The 16,671-nt window shown below is 36.3% G+C and overlaps 1 protein-coding gene across 1 annotated transcript in view; it reads right to left on the bottom strand.

Annotated features, from left to right (window-relative positions):
* Positions 1-14,625, bottom strand: part of DTHD1 (death domain containing 1) — a 60,774-nt gene extending 46,149 nt beyond the window's left edge. The window contains 6 exon segments of the mRNA XM_032399231.1: positions 3,509-3,753; positions 4,835-5,014; positions 7,484-7,811; positions 11,601-11,919; positions 11,922-12,215; positions 14,412-14,625. Coding sequence (XP_032255122.1) covers positions 3,509-3,753; positions 4,835-5,014; positions 7,484-7,811; positions 11,601-11,919; positions 11,922-12,215; positions 14,412-14,625 — 1,580 coding nt within the window.
* Between the last annotated feature and the right edge of the window lie 2,046 nt (positions 14,626-16,671).

Here is a 16,671-nt window from a genome sequence, read left to right as displayed (position 1 = left end):
TACTATAGTATGATATAGGATGTGTACAAAGAATGGGACTGACACAGAAAAAAATCAATCCCTCCTGGATATCTTAGAATGTCTTGACAGATAAGGAAAGAGTTGAGCTACCACTTACAGAATAAACCAGTGTTCCTCACCTAAACATGATAAAAAAAGGATTTTCTAGCAGTGAGAGCATATACTAGGGCAAAGAAACAGAGAAGAAAAAAGATATCAGTGCTTTGGCTAACTGAATTGATGACAAATGGCCATCTTCCCACTATATAGAAATGCTGGACAAAAAATCTCTCTCTCACACAGACACACAGAGAGTAAGGTGGAGGAACTCAAAAGCCAGAAAGAAAATCCCTTAGGTCTGGAAATTAACAAAATCTCAAAAAGCTAGGGGCACCTCCGTGGCTCAGTAAGTTAAGCGGCTGCCTTTGGCTCAGGTCAGGATCTCCAGGTCCTGGGATGGAGCCCCGAGGACTCCCTGCTCAGCAGGGAGTCTGCTTCTCCCTTTTCCTTCCTCACCAGCTCGTGCTTATTCACACGTTCTCTCTCTCAAATAAATAAAATCTTTTTTAAAAATCTCGAAAAGCTAGAATTCTCTTCTCTCCCTAGGGAACATGAGCAACTGATTCTATGGCTACTCCCACCCTCATCAGTCTCCTCCAAACACACACCCTGCCCCACCAACCATGCATACACACCAGGTGTGTGGGGGCTGGAGCTTACCATATTATCAGACACATTAGATACAGACTCTAGCTATTAGCTGGAACTAATTCAGTCATAAAACTGGAATCCCGAAAGGGCAGCATTGGCCATGAAATGAGAAACAACAAAACAACCAAACTCTCTTGGAACATTGGCTCAAGAAATCAACAAACACGCAAAGCAGCTCTGGGCAGGAGGGAAAGGGAGAAGAAAAGTTGATCTGACTAAAAATCATACTCAGTACTTGGAAATGAATTTCTAAGGATGGAACCAGCATTATAGACAATGTACTAGATTACACCATGCTAATAGATAATAGTAAACATCATGTTAATAGGTAGGTGATAGAATAATCTGAATGAAACCATAAAATGAGTATGTTTATAATGATTAAAGGGATAATGAATTAGAAAGCTTAATGAAATACAGAGCATCTTGGAAAAAAAAGATTTTTAAAATATAGCAATAGCCTTTTAGAAATGAGAATTACAATGAGTGAAATAAATATTTGAAACAACTGATTTAAAAATGGTAAAATATTTTTAAAATGGTAAAATATATGACAAATCTAAGGAAATCACCTCAAATATAGCATAGAAGGTATTAAATATTAAAGATTTATGTAAGATGAACAATAGTATAGATTATGTTTAACCCATTTATATCTATTTAATGTAACTGCTTATTTTATTTATGTCATCTTTTCTCTTTAACATCACCATGCTGTTTTCTTGTGGGTTTTGTTGTTGTTGTTGTTATCCTTTGCCATATAAACTTTTCCTTTCTGCTTTTTGCTTTTATGAATGAGACTGAGGGGAGACTGATGTTATTCCTTTTTACTTGATCTGTTTCTGCTGAATGGATTGTTATAGAATTATGTTTTATTTAAATGTACATTTCCATTTTCCATGTCATGCCCATGTAGGCATTAGTTCGTTTTTTTTTTTTTTTTTTCTGTAATTGTGTCTAGTAATCAATCAGCACTTTCTAAGTCAAGGCTTTAATCAACATCAGGAAATTAAATTCAACTATGCCTTTGATTATTGCTTCTTTTATGGTTGTTTTGGTTGCTCCTTTGATGGTACCATAATTATTAGGTGACATCATTTCAAATGATTCCTTATCATACCTATGTCCCTTTTCATCTCTGCTTGTTATCTTTGTATCTCATCCTGTTGTCCTCATCTCTTTCTGGTCTATCTATCCTGATGGCTTTCTGCCTCTCAGAAGTTTTGCTTACTGGATACTACTAAACTTCCAAAATAGATTTCCGTAATACTCTCCAGGGAACTGTGATTCTCATTATTCAAGGTACTGTGAAACGTCAGGACGATGTTCTCCTTCTTTATTTCTATAGTTTGTTTTTTGGTGGTTTTGTTCTGTTTTTGAAATCTTTTTGATTGGTATTGAGTTTTTTTTTTTCCTTAAGAAACCATGTAGGACTTTTTTCCTTAATCTTGAATGAATATTCATCTGCCTACATCCGGTTTGGTAGCCACTTGAATCTCTTTCTTAGATCTGGAGAACAGATCCATGTGCATAATTTAGATATCAATTTTCAGTGTCTAATCATTTTTACTGAGTATCATTTATCTGGATTACCATGTGTAATCTTCTCCTACCTGGGATAACTGGATTTTAAATGTTTTGAATCAATTGAGTGTATGAAAATGTGCCACCCTCAGCATGATTTCTACTAGGGCTCTTATTGTCTCTCTTCTTATCCCTATACTTAAGGGAATTTCATTTTTGACAATGAAAAATGCTGCCTTTTCTCTCTGCATTCCACTCTGTCATTTCTGAGGGATACGGAATTAGAGCAAAAGAGGGGCAAAGGAACACTGATGTAATCGGTTCCAAAAATGAAATCTGTGTATTACAGAGATAAATTTATATTTCTCAGACTATGGGACTTGACAGTCAGGAACAGACAAGTTATTTTTCTGTCATCTTTCTTGCAAATGGAGCTGCTTTGTTTTATGATGGAAAGTACATATCAGTCACAAATTATTTTTATTAATCTTTTTCTGTCCGTCCTCTAAATACAGTAGAAATACCAGATTCTAGCAACAGGTTACTGGTAAAAATCCATTTTAAAGATTAAGTTCTTGTCTTTAAAAAATATATATATGTATTTCAGGGAATATCTAAAAGAGAATGTCTTAATCTATTATACTGGTACTTTTTAAACTGGAAGCTCCAGGATATTTCTGGTTTTAAATCTTACTTTACCATGATACACAGGAATGTGGATTAACTAAACTACCACTAATATATATATATATTATATATATATATATGTATTTTATCATGCTAGCTATTTACTGGATACTACTAAACTTCCAAAATAGATTTCCGTAATACTCTCCAGGGAACTGTGATTCTCATTATATATATATATTCCAAGTAGCAAAATAACTGGATCACATATATATTTTTATGTTCTCTCTCACTTATCTAACACGAGGGAAAGTTTAATTTCTTCTCCCAGCCATAACCTAATATTCTACTACTGCCAGCTTCCTAAATTACAAACATGGTGGGAAAAGACAAATAATCCACTTCTTAATTTCCAGCCTTGCAGCCCTCAAACTAAATAAATGATGGCTACACAGAGTCATGAGTAGATCTAGAGATATGTGGGTGCATCCAAAATTGCACCACTTGGTAGATATAGATACTTGGACAAGTTCTTAATCTCATTGAGTTTCATTCTTCTCACTAATAAAATGAAAATAAGATGGTGGGGAGATTGGATAACAGGATATACACATCATCAAGTCAGAGATATTAGGGTTTAACTCACCGGTTGAAGTAGAAAGGTATGATCCTGTTTGTTGTGGCACCAGCTGTTCTTTTATGATCTATCTCAGATCCAAGAGTCTTTTCATCAGGGTGTGGAGAATAAGGTAGGAATACAGTGACTGGCTTTTGGAAAGGATGTGTTGATGGGTGCTTAACATGGATCAGAGGGCTTGTGGATACTACCAGGTAGGAAGTATCTTGCCGTGTTTTCAAATATGTCACCAAAGATGGGTCAACTGGTTGGAGCTAAACAAGGAAAAAATACATATATTCATATATTTTAATAACAAAAGATGAAAAGTATCAGCACATTTCTAAGCCAATTTTCTGAAAATTTGATAGAGCCTAGTTTTATACATTTCTTTATGCATTGTTGACTAGAATCAACACTGCATTAATTTATAAAAAACACATCATTTGGTCCCCTTTTTACAAAGTCTGTCTGAAATCTAGGTTCCCTGTCCTATGTTATAAATAACTGAGAAACACTCTTAATTGTAGGCAACAAAATGACCTAGAAAACAAAATAGACATTTTACATAATTTCTAATTAGAACTGTTGTTAGATCAAGTGATCTTCAGAAGCTAGAAAAACAAGACTATATTTGTTTCCTCTCACATAAGAATGGCTAATAAAAATAGCTAGCATGATTCTAAACTTCCAAGTTTATGGAAAGTATCTATGAATTAATTGCTCATAATATGTTTTTTTCCCTACTTTTTCTTTTTTGCTAACCACTTACAATAACTGGGAGAAACAGGAGAGCATGGGGGACAGTCGAGGCTGCAAGGACAGGAAATATTGAGAAAGTGTATCTTCTAAAAGGTGCAGTGATGCTCCAATATATCATGTGTCTATCTTGCAAATAGTGTTTTTATATATTAAATCCTCATTCCAAAAAAGGGCTGTTTTATGATTAAGTATAACGAAATCGTCACAATTACAAATATTTTAATTGATTAGCCTCCTGTTTGCCATCCTTCAGATGCAAATCTTGACTCATATGAATGTCCCAATGTCTGGCTTCAGTTTTATCATAGATACTTAACATGTTTTTGTCAATAAATATCATTAAGAAACACACACACACACAAAAGTAGCTAAGAAAGCTTTCAAATAAAGCAGGGATTTATTTTGGAATGAGATTCACTATGCTCTAAATCATCACTTTATCACTGATACCACTGTATGTTAGGTCATTAAAAGTATAAGAAAAGAATTTGTTTACTGGTATATTAAATAGTTGTACCTTCTTTATCCTTTTTGGACCGTGTTTGCTGACCCACAAAAGCTATGAGAAGAAACTCACCAGTTTTTAATATTTACCTTTAATTGTACCAGCACTGGGGAGCCGAAAACCCCTGGAGGGTAATTTAAGGACACTCGGGAACCCATGGCTGGCTTAAGAGTAAGGCCTTTCTTTGTTACTATGAAGGACTCTTTCTTTAAACAAGACACAACAGAGAAGACACCCAGCTTGTACACTTTCGCTTCAGCCCAGGTCCCCTGTATAGATTGAGGAAATGAAAGGACATTAACGCAGCAGGGTTCCGGGTGCGTCTGCTCTATACGCTCTATGGGCTCTCCCTGTACTCTCCCACATTTGGGAAAGATTTCACTAACTCCAAAGGGATGCTCAGGTAGATATTAGTTTCTCAAACTTGAACTACATGATAGAAAAGAGAGAAATAAATATATTTTTAAATTTAAATTAAGTTCCCCCACAATTACATTTAGTGTTTTCACAAATACTAACCATTTTTGGAATCCTATCTTCCTTTACCAGAATAAACTTTAATATTGGCCTTTATCCAGAAAATTCAACACTGTTTTAGGGAATTCCAAATGTTCTTATTTGGGTAGTTTATGCAAAAGCTAGAGCACCTGTTCTGTCAGCAGATTCTCCCTTCTGACAACTCACAATCTCTTAGTAAAGTCATTTTCTCTATTTCTCTCCTTCATGCAGTGGGAGCAAATGACTGAAAAGAAACATTTGTGTTTCATTTTTATATAGTGACATTTAAATTTGTAATGCCTATATGCAGGCATGTATTCAAGCTTCTTAATCACACAAAAAAGGAGCTGAGTACATAAATGAAAACAAAATTATCTACTCGTATACTCACCAAAGCTTAAAATGAAGAGGAAGACTTAAAAGTCATTTGGTCTATTCATGTCTCCCCAAACACCAGCCCGGCTCCGCCCCAGCATGAGTGGATAATCAAACAGACACACACACAAACATTTCTGGGACAATCACAATAGAGAATAATCTGTCATTTGGAAACTGACTAAGGAAGACATTTCACAATATCACTTCATGAATCCGTCATTGGGAAAATTCAGGGCGTGACAAATGTAGTTAATTGGCTGAAGGGAAAATGGTGAGAGGTAAGAAAAAAAGTTTCCCTGGAACTGATAGTGGGTTGTGCATTTAGAGCACATTTGGCAGATGCTGGGAACCGGAAGTGTTTTTAAGCAGGGGAGTGTCATGAACAGAACTCTGATGATGGTTTATCTGACTCCAGAATTAGAATTCTTAAACATCGTATGAACCACCCCAAATTTTGGAAGGAATCCAGAGTTTAAAAATTTTTGAGCTAAAAATAGGGATAACTACTATTAGAAAACTATAAAAAGTATATGCTTTTATATTTTCCAGTAGACAATGGTCCTCTTACTTTGTTGTCCTTTTTGCTCTGATGATCCATTTATGAAACATCTTGCTGCCCATTTTCTGAAAGTCACGTGCACTATCAACAGTTTTCACTTTTATAATGACAGTCACACAGACTGATCAAGATTAAAAAGCCACAGTCAAGGCAATGTGGACGGGACTATTATACATACAGGCTTCCTAGACCAAATGTAAAATATGCTAGTGACATGAATTGGAATAAATAATTAGAACAGGCTTAGCTTTCATATTCTACTGTATAACCTTGTTTGTGACTCAGAAAAGACACAAATTAGAAAAAGAAGAGATGTATTGTAAAGAATTTCTTATTTAGTGGAATTTTAAAAGATTTATTCCTTGCCCTTCTCTTCAAATAATGACAACTTACATAAAGCTAAAAAGACAAATATTCTGTTTAAAAATAAATTCAATGGCCCACAGAAGAATCTTTAACCTTAGCTCCCATCAACTCTATGCTAAGTTTAATAACTGCTATAACCTGTCTTCAAAACATATGAATTTGTGACCATAGCGAAACTCAGAGTTACTACAATAAAGTCTACTACTAACATGTGTTTATAGGCTTCCTTTTATCTTTGTAAGTGCATTTATTCATTTAATCCTTATGACCCTATCAGGTGGACACTATTATTGTATTCATTTTTCAGATAAAGAAATTGAGTCATGGCAAGGTTACATAGTTTACCCACACTAACATAGCACGGAAGTACAGGAACCAGATTTCAAACCCAGCTAATCTTCCTCCACAACCCACATCCTAACTACCACATATACTGTCTTCTGTGTATGAACAGAACATAATTTATAGACTAAAAAACTATCTCAAGGCATGCACACACACACAGTTGTTCAAGTTTTTTTTTACATATTTTCCCAACTCACGAATGATAAAAAATAAAGCTAGTATTATCTGGGGATTCCAACATTCTTAAATTTAGACAGAGGTCCATCACATTTAAATGCTAGTCTATTGCTAGTCTAAGGCATGAAGCTAATTAAGCCATGATTTTGATTTTTTTTTTCCCCAGGTGAAAATACAACATTTTCTGGGTCCTAGACCCAAGTTCTTCTTTCCTAAGTTTGGCCAATAATTTCTGCTCTTTGATCATCAAGATCAAAAGATAGCAAAATATTCGTGAATTTACTGGCATTAATCTAATTAACCCTTCCATTTGTTACCAATGGAGCAATTATATCTCTACACAATCTGGTAGTCTGAGTAATATTTAGTAGAGGAGTCAAACAGCAAATGTAGATGTAGCCAAGCCTTTACCAACCTTATAACTTCCTCTCATTCCTTCCAGTGAATCTGGGGTTAGGTAACTTGATTGAAGGTTTATGTCAGACACTTTCACCATGATGTTTCTGTAGTTTCACCTGTAATGTGCAGTAAATGGAATTGCAATGCATATTAGAAATGGAATTTTTTTTTCCATATCTGAGCACTCAACAGTGATGACATTACTGACCAACTCTTCACTATCACTCACTATTAAAGAACTCATGCTATTAATTATCTGGCATTGTAGATGTTGTAGAATATATGACGGTGCTGTAATATAACAAGACACTTGGGGGCTGGTATCACTCAGCATATCAAAATACCTGCAGGAAAAAAATACATAATTTTTCCAATTATTTGATTTATGTACTATATGGCTAAATGCAAAAAAGAGGGAAGCAAACCATAAGAGAGTCTTAACTGTGGAGAACAAACTGAGGGTTAACGGAGGGAGGTGAGCGGGGGATTGGCTAAATGGGTGATGGGTGTCAAGGAGTGCACTTGTTGTGATGAGTACTGAGTGTTGTATGTAAGTGATGAGTCACTAAATTCTAGTCCTGAAACCAATATCACACTATATGTTAACTAGAATTTAAATAAAAAATTTGAAAAAAAATAAACTATAAAACAAATATAAATAAATAAATAAATAGGCACGAGCTCTAGAGCCACATTGTCTTACTGTGAATCCCAACTCTTTCACTTACTATCTCTGTAACCTTTTAGCAAGATATTCAACCTCTCTGTGCCTCAGTTTATTCAACTGCAAAATTATAATAAAATAATACCTATCTCATAAGAAGGCTGTGAGAATTAAATAAACTAGTATATGTTAAGTTATTAAAAATCTATGCTTGGCACATAGTAGGTATTATATGTATGAGCTATTATTACTATTTTTACTATTGACATTACTATTATTATTTAGGTGGTGATTTCTCAGTTTTGTTCACGTTACAAAATGAATCTGAAGATTGCTAATGCTTCTTGATAAACCAAGTACTAATAGCTGAATCATTTACTAAATTTTGAGGAAAGGAGATAAATACATATCTGGTACTGGAATTATCCAAGCACATTATATCGAATGATGTTTATTATGTTTTTTAGAAAACCTGAGAAAGGTACAAAAGTACTGTGAATTTAGGATTAGTCATGATAATCAGAAGCAAAATATTTACAATCCTCAAAGAATCAATACAAAAGCTTATTTTGACCACTTGTTGTACTCTTGCTTTTTATAACCATCACCTTTGCCGAAGCTTTTAGTGTCTTAAACATCTGAATTCAAATTTGAGATCAGTCATTATTTGTTTGACTTTAAACATCAATAATTATTATTAAAATAACCAACATTTTAGCTCTCTCTATGGACTAGATTTTAGGTTACACATTGTTTCATTTTTTTTTTAAATTATCTTTCAATAATCTCTATATACAACATGGGGCTCGACCTCGCAACCCCTAGATAAAGGGTCGCATGTTCTACTGACTGAGCCAGCCAAGTGCCCCCACACTGTTTCATTTAATCCTCACTAGGGAGTCAGGCAGGTACTACTGTCATCACCTTTTACAGATAAAGAAACTGAGGCTTAGAAAATTTCACTTGTTGAAAATCACACCGATGGTAAGTCTACAGAATCAATAATTGAATCCATCTATATTTAGCACAAAAGCCCAAACTCTGACATAATATCCTCAAATCATTCCAAAGCACTGGATTCTTTATCCATTACAAACTGAAACTAATACCTAATCCACAATAGTATGAAGATGGAATGAGATAAAATATTTAAACTTCTTATAATAGAGGGTTAGCATAAATTGCATGCCCAATAAATTAGATCTCTACATTAAAATTACCAGCTTGAGTTTCTCCTCTTCTTTCTACTTCTTATTTCTTATCAGTGAAATGGCTGAAATATTGGCAATGTCAAAGATAAATGAGAGGATCAATATAAAATAGAGCATTAATACCCAGTTCTAGGATAATCAGGTTTTAACTATTTTTCAATTCTTAGTAAACTGAATTTTATAATGCCCTTTAACATAGATATCTAAAAAATAATGTTGAAATCGCAGAGAAGTTTATTTATTTAGATTTATAATTCTGAACCTGTAAAGTTGGAAGGAAAATTACCCAGTACATTGGTTTGTTTGCATATTCTCTGATGACGGTACTTCAGAAAACGAAAAACAATTTCTGAATGGTTTAATAGAGAATACAGTGACCCAGCCTTGTATAACTTCAAAAATGATTTTCTTCTGTGGCTCGAAAACTATCTGCATACGCTCTTCTAAAAGACTGACGGGTGAAGTGAGGAAAGAGACCTGTAAATGCTTCTGTTTCCTCTAGCCTTAGTCAAATAGATCTAGTGCAGCAGCTGAAGTAATCAGATTGGTTTATGTTTCTCATTTCCCTTTGAGTCTATACACACTAGGACAACAACACTGGAAGAGATAGGTTTCTTACAGAAAGCTATCCAGGAAGGAATCACAACAGATTCCCAGCGAGGTTTTGTTTATGGCACACATATTTTAAGGGGCCTGATGGTTTCTAGCCTGAAGGATTGAAAGGAGTAGTCATCTTTATAAATATGCAAACCAAGCACAATTGGTTTGTATGCTACAAAGAGGAAATCACCAACCAGGGAACACCTAAGGGTGGTGTTAGAGGGAGTGGTTCAGCAGTGACTCACTAGTTGATGCTTTGAGTCATTTCTGAATGTGAGAATATGAAGTGTTAATGTTTTTCTCAAGTGAAATGGGCAACTACATATTAACTAACTTAATAGTTGTTTTGCAGGGGAAGTAATTCTTTAAAACTATGGGGTTTGTCAAGCATTGAATGTACTTCCATGACATCTATAAAACTCATTAGATTCTCAGCCCTATAGGGACCTCACAGCTAATCTAACTCAACCTCTTCATTTTATTGATGAGATAACTAAGGTCAAAATAGCAAAATGAGTTGCTTGAGATTGAAGACGCAGTTGTGGTGTTGTCCTGGAAATAGTATTATACACCTGAAAAGAGCATCATACGTCATGGCAGAGAGGGGTTAAGTGAAGTTTGGAAGCACGTGGGAAGTAGAGAAAGTGAGGGTTGTTGAGAGTGAAATCAATTACAAACTCACATTTAGCTCAGCGTGAACATCTGCCAAGTACTGTGGTGCTAGGCCCTTTACATGACTTTCTCATTTGACCTTACCAAATAATCCCAGGAAGTATATATTATTTCTACAAAGAAGAAAATAGGACTAAGAAATGAAGCAAGTTGCCCAGGATCACAAAACTAGTATGTAAAAAAACAGGAGATAAAATTTAAGTCTGTCTGATTCCCAAAGCAATGATTTTTTTCATTATGCTCGATTGTCTTCTAAGGGTGTGATCTTTGCAAGAAAACTATGGCTGTGAATATTTTATTTTATTTGGACAAATAGGGATTATTATCCCCTGTATAAGGGAGATAATTTATGAAGTGTATCTGTCAATTTCAACATTTTTTTTTTTTTTTTTAAAGTCAGGGGCTCCTTGAGAATCTGGGAAAAGCTTTGGACAATCTCCAAGGAGATAAAATAGGTATGAAAACATACACACAATTTTAATAACTGCCTAAAGCTTACCCATGCCACCTAGAGTCTACAGACACAGGTTAAGAATTTATGATAATTTATAAATAAAATAAATGTGAGAATTTATTTGAGGATATCGCTAAAATAAATCTGAGGCTAGAAAATGCTTTTCTAGAATTTGAAATCTCCACAGCTTCCTAGTTTTTCTTATTATAATTGAAAGAGTAGTGATTAAGAAGAGTGTTCATGTTCTGGACAATTGTTCATTTAAACTACTTTCTTCTATAGTGGATTCCTCTTCCTTTAAAGAAACATTTAATGTTTGTTTCCTAAAATTATAAAAAAAATATTAGTAATAGCAGTCATATAATTTTACTGGGAATAATTTAAACTGAATTATTGATTTACAATATCTTTTAGATATCTGAAATGGAAATATAAAATCCTCATCATATATGTATACTATGTATAATAATGACAGAAACACACGTATCAACAGCAGGGATATACAAGCACCTCTCACATCACATTTACTTACTCCTACTCCATTATGTTATTCTTTTGCTTTAGACTCTCTGAATCATTGGAAAGAAGATTATTCAGATTCTTGCTGGAGATATCACATGTTATTGAGGATGTGGTAATCTCTTCTCTTTGGCTTTCTGAGGTCTCTTGAATTTCTCTTTCTGTTGTCTGGATTATGTCATGCATCTCTTTCTTGTTGCCATTTATGTTCTCAACAGTCATGTGTTCTGTTTGTTTATCATCTTCATTTTCAGCATTATCTGGGAACATTTTGTTCTGCGACTCCCCTTGCTCTGTTACATCTCCATTCAATAAGGTATTGTTTTTTCCCCCACTAATTCTGAACTCACATGTGCTTTATTTTTTTTTAACTGGACCTGGTTTGTATAAGGACTTTCCTCTCCACTTGTGGGAGAAACAGTAGCTGTTTCTATGACATTTTGTTCCCCTCTTGCAGCAATGCCTGCTGCTTTGATATCGTGAATGGTGGACATTGTCCGCCGTGGGGTACATTCATCATGCGTGCTGCATAAATTACACATCTCCTTTTCTTCTTTCTTTAGAAGTGTAGCAGTGCTCCCCAAATATTCATTTATTTTCATGAGGCAGTCTATGAAAGTAGAGATTTCTGTACACACACAGATACATAAAAAGAACAAAATACAAAACTGAATCAAATTATATTTCTCCACTTACATCTCATGAGGTATGGCAAGATAACCTTAGAAACCTACCAAGACCCTTACCAGGCATTTAAGCCTTTCTCCCTGCTGAAGGAGAAGTCATTTGCACAACTGTCACTCTTTTAAAAATTTAGGAATTGGGGACAAATTGCTTCTTACTGTAGTGGCAAAGAATAAATCTAATCCCTCCTGCTCATAAAAATGCTTTGAATATTTGAAGGCAGACACCATGATCCCCCGATGCCCATAAAACTCTTCAATTGAAGTCAACATCTCCCTCAATAATTCCGTGATGATTTAGTATGATTTTGAGAATTGTTCCTTCTCCTTTGAATGTACTATATCATTTGTCAATGATCCACCTATAATTATTTGCCTAAAATTTAGCAAAACACTTCAGATGAGACTTGGGTAGCCGGCATACCATAGCTACGTTATTCCTACTGGTGCAGATGCTATATTTTTTAGGTGCTTTGTTGGATGCTATGAGAATTAAGTTAGGTTTACACTTCTGCTGAGCTTGTGATCATTTACAATTTTCAAATTAGCCTTCCAAAAAATAGCTCTAATTGTACAGGTTCTGATTCTCTGATTAGAATGTGCACTGGCTACTCAAAGGCTGTTAAACCAAGTCAAGCCTCTTCACTCTGGTGTAGACCCTCCCCATGATCTGATCTGTTATAATCTCTCCTCACTCCATCTCCATGTCCTACCATTCTCCTCTTTGTCCATCCTTCCTCTGAGCTTACAGCTCACAGCTGAGGTTATCTGATCACTTCTTGCAGGCTTAGCAACTCTCCAATCTTTAGAATTCAATTCTGAACTAAGGAATATGTAATTTGTAGCCCCATAGGTCAGTATTTTAAGAATCATCACTAAATTATCCTTTTACGAGTCTGGGTTTATCTTTGGGCTCCAATTCTGACAGCTTGTGTTTTTGTCTTGTACCTAAGACTGCCTTTATTTTGATCTCCTCTTCTGGAAACAGTGTCCTTACCATTTTCCGTGAATAAGTATTTGTCTCAATATGTTGCCTAGGACCATATTCAATTCTCTCCAGAGACTAGAGTCCTGGCTATAATCTCCAGCTGCTATTGTCTGGGTCATGCTGCCTTTGCGCAGATTTCCCTGATGCCTACCAACTGCCCGCTAATAATTTCTTAACATTATCCCCTGGATTCCTGATTGATGAGACCTGCCCACTTGCCTTGACACTATATAATTTAGAGTTGGATTTCATGATACCACTCATCTTCTTATCTAGAGTAACTGTTGTTGTCTGAGATCATATTCATCAGATACAATGTTCTTCCTGCCATACTTCTCAGCATCCATAATTGGGGCTATTCCCAAGAATCTGCTCCCCTCTTAGTGTGTGTGGGAGGGGGGTCCAATTCTATAGCCCAGCCCAGCCCAGTCTTTCTAGAGTTTTTGCAATAATGGGTTCAAGCTCAAATAATTCTACACATAGAATATCATATTCCAATATAGAAAAACTGCTTGTGGGACGCCTGGGTGGCTCAGTCGGTTAAGCGGCTGCCTTCGGCTCAGGTCATGATCCCAGGGTCCTGGGATCGAGTCCCACATCGGGCTCCTTGCTCGGAGGGGAGCCTGCTTCTCCCTCTGCCTGCCTCTCCCCCTGCTTGTGTTCTGTCTCTCTGACAAATAAATAAATAAAATCTTTAAAAAAAAAAAAAAAAAAAAAAAAAAGAAAAACTGCTTGTTCTACCTCAAACCAGGGATATTTTCCTACCTTTAATCTTGGATCCTACTAATAATACCCTTGCCTGGAATGCACTTTCAAGATTCCTAATTTCTAGCTGCATAAATCCAATTCATTCCTTAAGCTTTGGTTTAAATACAGCATTTGATCTAGCAAAATTCCCTATTTCCCACTCTAAAAGTGGAATCTTGCCTGCTTGTGAAGTCTTAATGCACTTCCTTTCTATGTCTTTAATGGAACTGGCCTTAATGTCCCTTGCATTATTGTGCATTTGTCTTACCTTATTTCTCGTAATATATTGTTAGTCCCTTGTGGACAAGGCTCTGTCTTAGCCTTCTTTGCCTGCCCCTTCGTACATCTCAAAGTGACAGTCCAATCAACATTTCCTAGAGAAAGAATAAATAGAAGAAATCTCTACCTGCCAGCACAGTGCCTGCAGTGGGCTCCAAGAGCTGGTGAAGGGCCCCACTGCGTTCTTGACCCGGAAAGACCACTGTGGCTATGCCAGTGGCACCACCAGGCCCTTCACAAGGGTTATCACCCAGGAGGGCCGGCCTTAGCATCAGGTTGTGTCTCCATATCTGCTTCAGTATTTGGCCTAGTTTACTGGAGCCCGTGTCCTCTGAATCCATTTATGCTCCAGGAGTGGAATGCTTCTTTTCGGCCAGCAAAGCCGAAAGGTTTAGCAAATTCAAACTTGGCGATGGTACTTTGCTTAAAATCGAGGAGATGATCCAAGTGAGGCAGCCAAGCACTTTCTCACAATATAATAGTTCATTCAGCTTCTTGTTGACCAGTGAAAAGTTACTAGGTGACCAAGGAGGGGCGTTCCCACACCCTGGGTGCCATTGTGTACAGAATAGATTAACCACAGGGATAGAACTAGCTCACACCATCCCACTTACCATGTGTAAGTTTTACACATTTAATATGTGTATGGGAAGCCCCATAAGCCTCTCAAGTTTTGAGACAACAAAATATAGATGCTGTGGTAAGATGAGAACTTCATTAACCAAAGGTAAGCTGTTTAACAATATTGCCAACAAGATTCCTATGTGATATTTAAAAAATACTTATGAATGAAATAATATGATGTTTGAATCACCGCCAAACAATCTGGGAGAGTGGGAGTGGTGTACAGATGAATTAAGATGGGCTGTTACTTGTGGAAGCTGGATATGGTGACATGCAGGGTCTTTACAATTCTCTCTAATTAGCATATATTTATAATATTTTTATAATTAAGAGTTAAAAAAAAAAAGATCGTTGGGGCAAGTCGAGATAGGTGCTTGGACTCTTTACTTTGTGATAATTTCTCTCCAATTAGATAAAATGCCCCTTCACTAAAATAAAGCAAACCCAAAGAGCGACTTTCTCTGAACTAGCAAGGACTCTGCACCATGTATAATTAAAAGTCAGATGCAACAAGTTCTCACCACTCCTGGCCCCTCAGTTGGCACATTATGCACGAGGCCATTGCAACACAGGACTTGATACATGAGAGCCTGGGGAGTTTGGGGGAACTCAGGACAGCCTGTTTCCTCCCCTCCATAGCCCCACCCCGATAAGAGAGAACACAGCACCTGAGGGAGAGGTCAGTACATTCCAAACAGACTCATGTTCTCTCAGAGGTAATAGATAAAATGAAAGCTTTCCAAAGGGGAGCCAGACCACGTCTTCCCACCGCCATCACATTATCTCATCTAACACGGGGATTCTTAAAGCCACACTCCTGACGCCTGGAAGACAAGATAGGGAAACAAAACCCAGTGAATAAAGAATAAAGAATGAATAGCACAGGCCTAAATACTGCCCCAGCTGCCCGTGGTTTGAAGAGGCTGCAGGAAAAGGAAAGGAGCATATGCAGCAACGTGCCAGGTTGGGGGCAGAAGTGGGGGCTCAGTGAACCTCTGTTCACCGAAAAGGCGATTTTTTTTTTTTTTTTGAGATAGGAGTTCATACCACATCATGGATCACATTGTTTTAGTATTTTTCACCTTCTTCTCAATACTAAACATTTTCTGGTTCAATTTTGTTTTCTTTTTTTTTTTCTTTTCTTTTAACTCCTGAAATAAGTATTTAGTTCTTGGTAATGTATATAGTGTATATAATGGTTTTAATTCAGTGTCATTTCTGAAAACTTTCTATAGCATTTACTGTGGGTTGAGCACTAAGTGCTGGGAATGGGGCCTTTTCGGATTTGGGAGAGAGGCAGACACATAACAGATTATGAAAATGCAGCTCTGCTGTGTTGAGAGGTAGAGCAAAAGTAGAAATAAAAAGATCATGCAAGCTTTGAGGAGTAGAAAAATAATTCCAATTAGAGGCCTGGGAAATGTTTGGATTAGGAGCTAAAGGACGATCTGGATTTGAGCAGGCTGGACAACAGAGAAAAGGCACATCCCAGCATAGGAAATAATCAAATGATCAAAGGCATGAAGGCATGAAATGACCCAGTGTGATCAAAAATGGGAAAGCCTGGCTTTAGAGGAGGATTCAGGGGAAGTGACTCCTCTGAAGGAGTCAGAGGAAGTGACAAGGGTCTAATAATTGAGGAGAGTCAGGAAGAGACGTTGGAATTTTGTTTGGCAGTCAAAAGGGAGAATTAAATTTTTTTTTTTTTAAAGATTTTATTTATTTATTTGACAGAGAGAGACACGACGAGAGAGGGAATACAA

This window comes from Phoca vitulina, unplaced genomic scaffold, assembly GCF_004348235.1.
Source record: "Phoca vitulina isolate PV1807 unplaced genomic scaffold, GSC_HSeal_1.0 scaffold3, whole genome shotgun sequence".
In the NCBI taxonomy this organism is placed as follows: domain Eukaryota; kingdom Metazoa; phylum Chordata; class Mammalia; order Carnivora; family Phocidae; genus Phoca; species Phoca vitulina.
The sequence above is the reverse complement of the archived record's forward strand: the minus strand, read 5'-3'. Positions and strand labels throughout refer to the sequence as shown.